The 12,381-nt window shown below is 41.6% G+C and overlaps 1 protein-coding gene across 9 annotated transcripts in view; it reads right to left on the bottom strand.

The window, feature by feature from the left end:
* Positions 1 to 12,381, bottom strand: part of UTRN (utrophin) — a 416,792-nt gene that overhangs the window by 251,899 nt on the left and 152,512 nt on the right. For all 9 annotated transcript variants that reach the window (XM_066615317.1, XM_066615308.1, XM_066615334.1 and 6 more), the window contains 5 exons: positions 11,248 to 11,433; positions 10,320 to 10,492; positions 8,098 to 8,248; positions 5,502 to 5,677; positions 4,562 to 4,697 (listed from right to left, as the gene is read on the bottom strand). In XM_066615317.1, coding sequence (XP_066471414.1) covers positions 4,562 to 4,697; positions 5,502 to 5,677; positions 8,098 to 8,248; positions 10,320 to 10,492; positions 11,248 to 11,433 — 822 coding nt within the window. The remainder of the gene's footprint in view (positions 1 to 4,561; positions 4,698 to 5,501; positions 5,678 to 8,097; positions 8,249 to 10,319; positions 10,493 to 11,247; positions 11,434 to 12,381) is intronic.

Raw genomic sequence — 12,381 nt, 5'->3', positions numbered from 1 at the left:
AGGATTTCGCTAAGGGCCCAATCCTATCCAAATTTTCCGGTGCTGGTGTAGCTCTGCTAATGGAGCATGCACTGCAACCTGTGGGGGGGGGGCAGTCATGGAGGACTCAGGTAAGGGAAGATTTGTTCCCTAACTTCAGGACTGCATTGGCATTGCAGCTGCATCAATCTGAGAAAGTTGGATAGGATTTGGACTTAAGAACCTCATTTTTAAAATCCTTAGGCCTTATAGTTGCAAAGATATGCTTAGAAGCAAGTGAGCAAATGCCTGGTGACAGAGAAAAAGCCACAGGAGTTGGTAAAGTGGCAATTCAACATGCACGATTAATCCTTGCTTTTTCCCATTGTTATCAAAAGCAGAACTTGGGAACATTTTTATTTTGTACAAATTCAACTGTTCCTATTATTAAGAGTAGGTGAACATATTCACTTGTGTTACCTTGATGTTTAACATACAAATGATATTATTAACATATATGTTTAAACATTTGTATTACTGCAGTGCAGGATTTTTATTGCATAGACACACATTCCTATCATAAGAACCTAAGAACATAAGAACAGCCCCACTGGATCAGGCCATAGGCCCATCTAGTCCAGCTTCCTGTATCTCACAGCGGCCCACCAAATGCCCCAGGGAGCACACCAGTTAACAAGAGACCTCATCCTGGTGCCCTCCCTTGCATCTGGCATTCTGACTTAACCCATTCCTAAAATCAGGAGGTTGCGCATACACATCATGGCTTGTACCCCATAATGGATTTTTCCTCCAGAAACTTGTCCAATCCCCTTTTAAAGGTGCCTAGGCTAGACGCCAGCACCACATCCTGTGGCAAGGAGTTCCACAGACCGACCACACGCTGAGTAAAGAAATATTTTCTTTTGTCTGTCCTAACCCGCCCAACACTCAATTTTAGTGGATGTCCCCTGGTTCTGGTATTATGTGAGAGTGTAAAGAGCATCTCCCTATCCACTCTGTCCATCCCCTGCATAATTTTGTATGTCTCAATCATGTACCCCCTCAGGTGTCTCTTTTCTAGGCTGAAGAGGCCCAAACGCCCTAGCCTTTCCTCATAAGGAAGGTGCCCCAGCCCCGTAATCATCTTAGTCGCTCTCTTTTGCACCTTTTCCATTTCCACTATGTCTTTTTTGAGATGCGGCAACCAGAACTGGACACAATACTCCAGGTGTGGCCTTACCATCGATTTGTACAACGGCATTATAATATTAGCCATTTTGTTCTCAATACCCTTCCTAATGATCCCAAGCATAGAATTGGCCTTCTTCACTGCCGCCGCACATTGGGTCGACACTTTCATCGACCTGTCCACCACCACCCCAAGATCTCTCTCCTGATCTGTCACAGACAGCTCAGAACCCATCAGCCTATATCTAAAGTTTTGATTTTTTGCCCCAATGTGCATGACTTTACACTTACTGACATTGAAGCGCATCTGCCATTTTGCTGCCCATTCTGCCAGTCTGGAGAGATCCTTCTGGAGCTCCTCACAATCACTTCTGGTCTTTACCACTCGGAAAAGTTTGGTGTCGTCTGCAAACTTAGCCACTTCACTGCTCAACCCTGTCTCCAGGTCATTTATGAAGAAGTTGAAAAGCACCGGTCCCAGGACAGATCCTTGGGGCACACCACTTTTCACCTTTCTCCATTGTGAAAATTGCCCATTGACACCCACTCTCTGCTTCCTGGCTTCCAACCAGTTCTCAATCCACGAGAGGACCTGTCCTCTAATTCCATGACTGTGGAGTTTTTTCAGTAGCCTTTGGTGAGGGACCGTGTCAAACGCCTTCTGAAAGTCCAGATATATAATGTCCACGGGTTCTCCCGCATCCACATGCCTGCTGACCTTTTCAAAGAATTCTATAAGGTTCGTGAGGCCTTATAATGTCCTTATAATGTCCACGGGTTCTCCCGCATCCACATGCCTGTTGACCTTTTCAAAGAATTCTATAAGGTTCGTGAGGCAAGACTTACCCTTACAGAAGCCATGCTGACTCTCCCTCAGCAAGGCCTGTTCGTCTATGTGTTTTGAGATCCTATCTTTGATGAGGCATTCCACCATCTTACCCGGTATGGATGTTAGGCTGACCGGCCTATAGTTTCCCGGGTCCCCCCTCTTTCCCTTTTTAAAAATAGGCGTGACATTTGCTATCCTCCAATCTTCTGGCACCGTGGCCGTTTTGAGAGACAAGTTGCATACCTTAGTCAAGAGGTCTGCAACTTCATTCTTCAATTCCTTAATAACTCTTGGGTGGATGCCATCAGGGCCCGGTGACTTATTGATCTTTAATTTATCAATGAGGTCTGAAACATCTTCTCTTTTAACCTCTATCTGACTTAACTCCTCGGTCAGGTGGGGCCGTTCGGGCAGCAGTATCTGCCCGAGGTCTTCTGCCATGAAGACAGATGCAAAGAACTCATTTCATTTCTCTGCTATCTCTAAGTCTCCTTTTATCTCTCCTTTCCCTCCCTCACCATCCAGAGGGCCAACCGCTTCTCTGGCGGGTTTCCTGCTTCTAACATATTTGAAGAAGCTTTTATTATTCCCCTTAATGTTGCTGGCCATGCGTTCCTCATAGTCTCGCTTGGCCTCCCATATCACCTTCTTACATTTCTTTTGCCACAGTTTATGTTCCTTTTTATTCTCCTCATTAGGGCAAGACTTCCATTTATGGAAGGAAGCTTCCTTGCCCTTCACAGCCTCTCTAACTTGGCTGGTTAGCCATGCGGGCACTCTCCTGGATTTAGTGGAACCCTTCTTTCTTTGTGGTATACACCTCTGCTGGGCCTCTATTACTGTTGTTTTAAGCAGCCTCCATGCACTCTGGAGAGATTGGACTCTTTTTACCCTCCCTTTCAACCTCCTTCTAACCAGCCTCCTCATTTGAGGGAAGTCCACCCGTTGGAAGTCAAGGGTTTTTGTTAGAGATTTGTCTGGTATTCTTCCCCCAACGTGCACGTCAAAACGGATCGCAGCATGATCACTGTTCCCCAATGGCTCAGTAACGTTTACATCTCTAACCAGGTCCTGCGTACCGCACAATATTAAATCCAGAGGCACCTGTCCTCTGGTGGGCTCCATGACTAGCTGATCTAAGCCACAGTCATTTAGCACGTCAAGAAATCCGGTTTCCTTATCGTGACCAGAACACAAATTGACCCAGTCAATATGAGGATAATTGAAGTCCCCCATGATTACAACCCTGTGCCTCCTTGTCACCTCCCTGATCTGTTTCCTCATTTCAAGGTCCCCATCCGATTTCTGGTCTGGAGGACGATAGCACGCCCCCAGTATTACATCGCTGTACAAGCCTGGTAATTTAACCCACAGAGATTCTATGGTGGAGTCGGACCCACCTTCAATCTCTACTTTGCTGGATTCTATCCCTTCCTTAACATAAACGGCCACCCCACCTCCAACACGACCCTGCCTGTCCCTCCTGTAGAGTTTATAGCCCGGGATTGCTATATCCCACTGATTCTCCGCATTCCACCAGGTTTCCGTTATGCCCACTATGTCAATATTTTCCCTTGTCACCAGACATTCCAGTTCTCCCACCTTTGCTCGTAGACTTCGGGCATTCGCATAAAAGCATTTGTACATGGAATGCCCCAGGATGCGCTGCTTATTCGCTCCTTTGTCCCCGCAACCTCTCATTGTGCCAAACCGTCTATCACATCCCATCACACTACCTTTCCCAATTTATCCATTTACTGAATTTATACCCCACTTTTCTTCCCAAAGGGCACTCAAAGTGGCTTACAAAATATAAAACCACTTTTAAAACAATAATTTAAAATAACCTTAAACATTAAAGCGATGAAAAATCACAACACAATACACAATAACAACCACTAGTCACCTCTTAAAGTGCAAAGCACATAAAATCTAATCAGTATTGTAATAAAAGACACAGTCCAATATTTCTTGCATATTCCATGGGCAGCCATGATACATTATTTACTGACTCTTTGGGTAGATTAATGAAAGAAAAATATTGATAACGGCATTTTAACTAGAAGTACCACGATCGATTCCCTTTTACAGTAACAGATAAAATCAGCAGTGTAACAGATTGAAATTACTGGTCCACTGTAAAGTTCTATGTTCTTAAGGTCCACCAATCAGTAAACCAGATTGTTGCAAACATATGTTCTTTGGCCAAGACTTGCTTGCAAGGATATTTTGACCTGTCATACAAAACAATCAAATGCAAATCTGCACCTTTTTCAATTTTTCAATCTGCACAAACAATTTTTTGTCTTCTTTTAAATAGGGGAGAGAGTGGCTATTAAAATAATCCTCACTATCCACTGCATAATTGTATCTTGTGAATCATAGGGCTTCTCCAATCTTTCATAAAATAGAATTTAATAGAACCGATATCACATTTAACTTCATGTGAAACAACAAGATGATATGATCCAGTTGCATCAATGTACATTCAGAACCCTGCACTTGTGCCCAGTCCCACTCCCCAAAAAAGTTAAGAGGCACCAACATGAACTGAAAAAAGGATAGAATCATTTTCACCCAACTTGCCATTAATTCTTGCAGATTTTCTTCGGGGCTGATGGTAGGTTTCTCATCCAAGGCATTTTCTACATTTTCCACCCAGCAGCTAAATTCTTCTAGATTTCTTGTGAAGTCAGTTAATTGCCGATTCTCTCCTTTCAGTCTGAAGCACAAAACCCAAAGTGGAATATAGAATACAAAAATCACTATTAAGAACACTGAAACAACTGAAAGGATTGGAAAGAACACACTTCATTTATAGCCCATTAATAAGCATAAGAAACTACATGCAAGATTATTAGAACCAATTCAAGCATACAACATCCTTTGCAGGTGAAATTTCATGCAACGTGTATACATTCTATCCAGCGAACAACTCCTTGTAAAAGAACTGCCTAAAAATGCTCCCTGTTTTTTTCTTAATTTCAAATTCTTTCACAGAAGTTCAAAGAAAAGAATGTGTCAAAATGACTTTGGTGATTAGAAACAGCTAATCTAGAGGGGGGCATAATTGTTCCTTATAAAATTCCATATATCCTCATGGAATCTATTATTTGGTTTTTATGGAAGAAAAAGTGTACATGTAATGATCCTTTAAAAAAGAAGCATAACTGTATTTACAATTTAACTTCAGCCAAATGTATTCATCTGGATCTTGAATAGGCCTTGTTTCAAAGGATCTCATTCTGCAATGAAGCCATTTTATTTTCTGAACTTATTGTCCACATGCCTCCAAAGAAGCATTCAAGGCAGTGTACAAGGACTATTAATATCCATAGCAACATCGTGGTTATGAATTGCTTCAAAGCAGCCTTAGGAGATATTTTTAAATTATAACATTAAAATGTTCCAATATGAAAGTCAAGGGGCTTTAACCTAATGACAGTGTACAATGTCATTTGGAGCTGCCAAAGAAACTTGTTCTCAACAATTCTAATACATCCCCAAGTCTGATTGATCCAGTTACCTCTGCTGTCTTTCCATGACTTCGGCAGTGACTGTTTTCCAGCGTTTATTTAACCCTGCTAGTTTCTCCTTCAGGAAGCTTCCATCTGTGGTAGAGAGTTTCTGTACGATTCCTTCCCCTGTTCTGTTCAGTGTCAAAAGGCTGGTCTGATGGCTGCTGACTCCCTCTTCAAGTTCCTGTCGCAAATATAAAAACCAAGCTGAATTTTGTTGCTTACCCAACTTGACATTGATATGTAGCCTGAAACAGTGACTGGGCACACAGTGTTTTTGAAAAAAAAAAATTATATCACTGCTGTTTAAGTGAATGATTAGGCATTTGTTAAGAGCAAGCTAATATATTCATGAGTATCAATCTACCAAAGTCAGATAGTGCAGAACAAATCACAGAAGTCAATCAAGAAAGGTAAACATTCTTTAAACAATTACGGTACACACACATGCCTTTAAGGTACAGTATGTTCGTTTGCTCCTTAAATACTGCCTGCGAATTTTGTGTTGTGTATGTGTGGGGCAGGAAAAATGCTGCACTAGTTTGTCTCTGGATCAATATTCTTCCTGCTCTTTGCAGCCTCACAAGATTTCAGTTAGGTTCCGCTAATTAAGAACAGTGTTTCCATGATCTGCAGGTATCATTAAAAACCAAAGAAAACTCAGAGAAGTCAGGGAAAATTAGACTCAATGTTTTACATGTCATTAACCATAAAAAAGTACAATGTCAAAAGGTTCTTATTATAAAAATACAGTTTAAAATGATTTAAAGAAAAGGATCAAAAGACCTGTTATAAACACAATAAAAAATCAGCTCCCAGTGGATATCTAAATGTAGATATTTATATTAATTATAATTAAAATGTGGTTAATGTAATTATCCACCCACCCCCCTTCTCTAACCTTATTGAGTTACATATGCCTTAAGTTACACATGCCTTAAGCTGTCTAAAGATATAGCTAGAACATTGAAAAAATATCATCAGAAAGTTAAAAAAAAATTGAAATATACACTGAGTAAGAGGTCACAATATATAATATAGATCTATGGTGTACTTTCAGTAGGAAGGGCTTTTCTCAGGTTTTCATCTACTATTGATAAATTATAAGACAGAGCACAATCCAGTCAAAGCTAAGCACTTTAAAATTTTGTTGATTTCAATGAGAGAACTGTGCGTACAATTACATCTCTCGCATTGAACTCAAGGGTAATTAGGGTGCTTACCTTCAATTGGACTAAGTCTACAGGGCAACACTAACATTTTTACTTCTACAACATATTAAAAAGGGAACACAGAAACAACGACAAAATTAAAAGTTGCAATCGTGCCATTATTAATACATGTCAATTCTCATTATCTGTCAGGGTTCAAATTCCTGGAAAAGCCAGTGGATACCAAATCAGCAGATAATGAATAACTGATCAGTATTTTGAACCCCAAGAATGGGGTTAGGTTCAGCAGACGTGTGATGTAGGGCAGGTGGCTTGTTTCTCCCATCCTGCTCCAAATGAACTCCTTCACATTAAAGAAAGGGCGAGGCTCCTTGCAAAGGACACACGTGGTGACCCAGAGGAGCCCATTTTCCAGTTAGCTTTAAAGAAATACCTGCCTGCAACCTTGCTGTGCACACCCCTTCAGCCAGCCCTTTATCACACACTGAGGGCAAAAAAAAGCAATGTACACACCCACAAGAATAATGTGGAGACCTGAGGCCTCTCAGAATTTAAATTTCTGGCAGCAATGAGAAAATGAATGGCTGTGTCTAAATCACACTTTTGTTTCTGTGGAAACTGAGTATGCATAAAACAAGGATTGACTGTAATATTGCGCCATGAACATGGTACTTCACAAAGGAAGTATCATGATCATCTAGAACAGGGGTCTCCAAACCCCGGCCCGGGGGCCAGATGCGGACCACAGTCAGCCTCTTGTCCCCTGAAACCCCTGGCCCACTTTGCTGAACATGACTGGAACTATGCTGTGGTTGCAACTGGAGGGTGCTCTAAGGGCCAGAGAGGTTGAATGAATGAGCCCATTCATTCATTTATTCACACATCTAAGTTCCATCTCCAATTTATTTATAAAAAATTTATATTTAATTTTTTTTTCGGCCCTCAGAACCGTGCCAGACATTTGATGCAGCCCTCTGGCTAAATAGTTTGGAGACCCCTGATCTAGAAAACACCTTTGTAATTTCCAAAAACAATTTTACAATGCTTATTAAAGCAATTAATAGGAGTACAGATGGATCTTGGTATCCATGGGGGATACGTTTTCATCCTCCCTGCAGCTACCAATACTCATGTGCCAGCCCTCACAGGACCTCCTGAATGTCTCAGAAGGCTTCACAGAGCTACCAGAAGGCTATTCTTTGTTGCATCCAGGGGGTCGCCCCACCTGAACTGGTCAAATCCGTGGGTCCCACAGCCACGGATAAGAGGGCTGAGCTGTAGAACGTTATCCACATTACCAGCTGGTAGCACAATAACCAGTAATATAACATCTGCAATCTTGTGTTTCTTCAGTGGCTAGGGTGGAATTAAAGGATCTAAATGAGACTGGTGTTTTGTCAAATGACTACTTTAACATACTGTGGATAGGTACCTGCTGATGTATTCTTGCCATTTCTAAATCCAGGCTATCATCTGGAAGACGGGCCTCAGCCAGCAACCCTTCAGCTTCCGTTAACCACTGTGAGAGATCGTTGAGATCACAATGGAACTGTCTCCACTCTTCCACAGATTTATCAAAGCAACTATACAAAACAAATAGGATTGGGGGGGGGAAGCAATTTCTGAAGTGAATTTCACAAGTGAGGATGTTTAATATAAGAAGTTGCACTGGCAAAAATACCTACTTTTATAACAGTACCTGCAAAATACAGTAAGAGCTAAATGTCAATGCAGGTTTGCTTCTTTTGCTAAGACAACTAAATAATGAAAACTCAGCTTTAATTGCATGGGAAATCAAGATTGATTAGATCTTATATCCAACTTTTAATAATGCAACAATACTATTCACACATCTGCGCGTACAGGAAAAAAATGATTAATTACTTTTGAAGGAATTTAATGGGAAAATACAAGAGTACTCTTTTTTAAACTCAAAACCTCCATTATTCAATCCACCCACTGCCATTTTTACAGTTTAGTTGGCAGTCAGAGACACTGCTCATCACCAGAGAAGGGCCAAGAAAACTGCAAAAAACCAGAATCTTATTCCAAGTTCTGATTTACTTACAGATCCATCAGCAACCAGCTGCATTACAAAATAGCACAGATACATGCTATACCTTCGTGAATGGAACAGAATGGGCTACCTTTCAATTTCATATCTCAAAACGTACTCCCTCCAGGACTGAATATGAAGACGACCTGTTCTGTGGGATTTACAGCAAAGCTGACTACGCACAGAGCTGATTGGTTGGCAGTGGTACATCTCTCCCACCGCCACTGGGTTTACAATGTCCTACAGATGGATTGCATGAGTGTTTTAAGAAACACTGTTTGGCAGGGATGGGAACTCGAGTCAGGTGACTTGAGTCCGAGCCACAAAAATACATTTTTTTTGCGGCCTCATGAACACTTGAGTCACTTGTATCGATGATTCCGGCACTGACTTGCGGCCACTGACTCAGAAATGAGCCCCCACACATGCAGACTCGCATCTGTGTCTGGGTGTGCTTGCTTACTTTTTTTATGACAAGACAGACCTTGTGGGGTCATCATTCAGACTGGGTGAGCAGCAGGGAAACTCCATCCAGGGGGTGGGGAAGGGTTAAAGTTTTGCTTTTGCATCAAGTACGTGGGGAGACGGGAGCAGGCTCTCTTGTCCATCTCTGCAGGAACCAATTATCACTGGATGAAGGATGGGCAGTCTGATTTTTTCCTTTGGATGAGGTAGGGCAGAAGGAACCCAAGCAGGGTTCTTGCCTTAGAACTGACTGGAGAACCGGCAGGGGGAGGAAAGGAGGTAGGGAAGCCAAGTGATCACACTTTCCAAACTCATGGCTCTTGTGGGCTCTGTTGTTACTTGGGAGGAGGAAGCCTCACTGAATGACCAGCGCAAATGGGACTACTTCTGAGTAGAGCTGCAAAGGATTAGGTCATACCAGTTAGCCTCCCAGCTTCTGCATGTGACCCTCCTCCCTCTTGCTGCTTCTGCTCCTACTCTCATGCAGTTCATCCCACCCTATCCCGCCTTGTTTACAGATGGGATGGGGAGATCAAGGGAATCTTTAAAGAGAACTACGACACACACACCCCAGCAGTACCATTTTTTTCCATGGAGCTGCAGCTAGCTTTATAAAGGAAAATACTCATGACTCTAATTTTTTGGAGCCGCCAAAAAGTGACTTGGAAAGTTCACTTATTAGGGCTTATTTTTGAGCAGACTCATGGGGGCAGAGCGTCATGACTCAATTCGAGCCAAGCCTCACTGCACTCACCCATTCCTCACCATTGTTTGGGGGATGGAAGGGAAATACAGCTGCCAGTCAGTCAGTGCTGTGCAGCAGTAACCCAAATCAGCCCCAACACTGGGATCAGATAGCTCTATAGAAGAACTTGCAAAAGCAGGAAGATGGCTTGGTTACACAGGTAGAAAAAGGGTACTGAGTAGCGTTCACAGGTACTTCTTACAGCTAGTCTGCATTTTGAAGCTACGTGTGAATACAAGTTTCTCCTGCTAACCATGGGGTTCAGCAGTTAACCCCACCATCCCATATTTTTCTTTACTTAATTCATTTCAGAACTCAGCTATCTTTGGTGCAAACTGGCATTTAATTAAAAAAAACAAAACCACAAACATGCAGTTTATTTCCTCACCCCTTGCGATCATTGTACATCCTGTTAATTCTGTCCCATTCTGCATTCAGCTGGGTTAGAGAATCTTCTATTTGAACAACCTCAGGTCCAGATGCTTCCAGAACAACATCAGGTTGCTTTTCATGAATAACTGCGATCTGATCTCCAAGTTTGTCCAACGTGTCTTTTACATTCTGTAAGTATAGTAAAAACAAAAATACCATTGAAGTGCTCAGCCACACAGAACAAAACAGAATTGGCATCCCCTCAAGAATAAGTGCCAACTGGAAAAATGGCAGCTTCCTGTTAAGATGGGGCAAAAATCACTTCATAAATGTAACTTTAAAAAACACAACAAATACTGTATTGTTCCTGTATTAAATTGCATGTATTTTACCAACTTCTCTTCTTTCCTGACCTTCATCAAGACTTTACATTTTATCAGAGAAGACCTGTTCAGTTGAAATCTACCTCACACAACTTTTCAAAGCAGAGAACTAGTGGAGAGTCACTCAAACTAATGCGTATATGATCATCATGTGTACTTTATCTCCTTGCCACAGTTTCTAGAACCTGTATTAAGCAGGTTCTGAAATATAGAGTCAGAAACTGGCTAGAAACTAAAATATTTCCGGGTTAGGTTTATGAGATGACAAACCTTACTCTTCGACCTCACTACCTGTAAATATCTGAGGCAATTCTGAGACAATTCTTTCCAATACGTCCAGTATCTTCAGCTAAGACTATTCAATATGGCTTTTCTTCCTATGTATCAAGGGGCAAGTGATGTTATGCATAAAAAAGGGCTTAGATCAGTTTTGAAATATTTAGAAGTACCTTCACAATTTACTTTTGCTATATAAAAGTTAAAAATTTGTAACCAATAACCACAATTTTTAATATGCATTTCTGCTCTCTTACTCTAATACAACATTTCAGTCTGTGGTACCTTTAATGAATCTTCCTGAGTAGAAAAATTCTCATAGATACCAGAATGAAGTTCTGGAGCATTCAGCAAGAGTTCAGCATCAGCTATAGCCAGCAAAATTTTGTTAATTTCAACCAGATACTCTGCAGGAAATGGAGCTGCCCTGTTTGCAGATAAAAAAGACCCCTGAATCCTCCGTGGGACTGCCTATAAAGAAAGAAAAGCTAGATTTAACTGGATCATTTACACTAATCTCTTTCTAAAATAAACAAGTTCTTAATTTATTTGTATTTTCATAATGTCCTATTATTAATGTTCAGTGTATGATATAAAGTAGTCTGCTTAAAAAATAAACTATAAAAACAGATTAAAAATCCAAGTACCATCACAAGTAATTCTCCATAATTGCAAGGAAGCATGTTGACTGTAGCCAGAGCCAGTATGCTCATAAATTAAATCACCTGCCTTTCCATTTGATTTCTGGAATTCACTTTAAGTTAATCGAAGGCCACACATATCACATGATTAATCAATGTCCAATTTTCTTTCACTCACACTCAAACACAAAATTAAATCTCCACTAAATCTCTCTCTGCCGCTTCCGCGAAGTTTTCCTCAGTCATCTGAAAGCCTCTTGCAATGTGTGTGTTAATTTCAGTAAGTTTTTGGCAGGAGGGCCACATTGTCTCTCTGACACTGTGTCGGGCGGGGGGGGGGCCGGGGAAAAAAAGAATTAATTTACATTTGAAATTTGAATAAATTTACATAAGTTTACATAAGTGAATATATTAAAGAACTTATATGAATGAATGAAGGTCTTGCAATAGCTCCTTCCTTTGCTGCCGCTGCTGCATCACAGATGTGAAAGAGCAAGCAGTGGAGGGAGCTCTTATCCCACAGCTCACGTGAGAGGTCAAACAGTCGCCCTCACGCTGAGAGCAGTTGCTTCGGGCCAGTGTGGGCTCCAACAAATCTCCAGAGGGCCAGAGGCTCATTGGAGACTGGGGGCTCGCTAAGTGCTGCATTGAGAGGCCTTGAGGGCCGCAGGTGGTCCCAGGGCCGGGGTTTGGGTACCCCTGAACTAGGATAATAGAAGAGGTTTTGAGGTCAGAAACTAGAGCGTCTACTCAGTATCTGTGATTTAGAGAGTGGAGT

This window comes from Tiliqua scincoides, chromosome 1, assembly GCF_035046505.1.
Source record: "Tiliqua scincoides isolate rTilSci1 chromosome 1, rTilSci1.hap2, whole genome shotgun sequence".
Lineage (NCBI taxonomy): Eukaryota > Metazoa > Chordata > Lepidosauria > Squamata > Scincidae > Tiliqua > Tiliqua scincoides.
The sequence above is the reverse complement of the archived record's forward strand: the minus strand, read 5'-3'. Positions and strand labels throughout refer to the sequence as shown.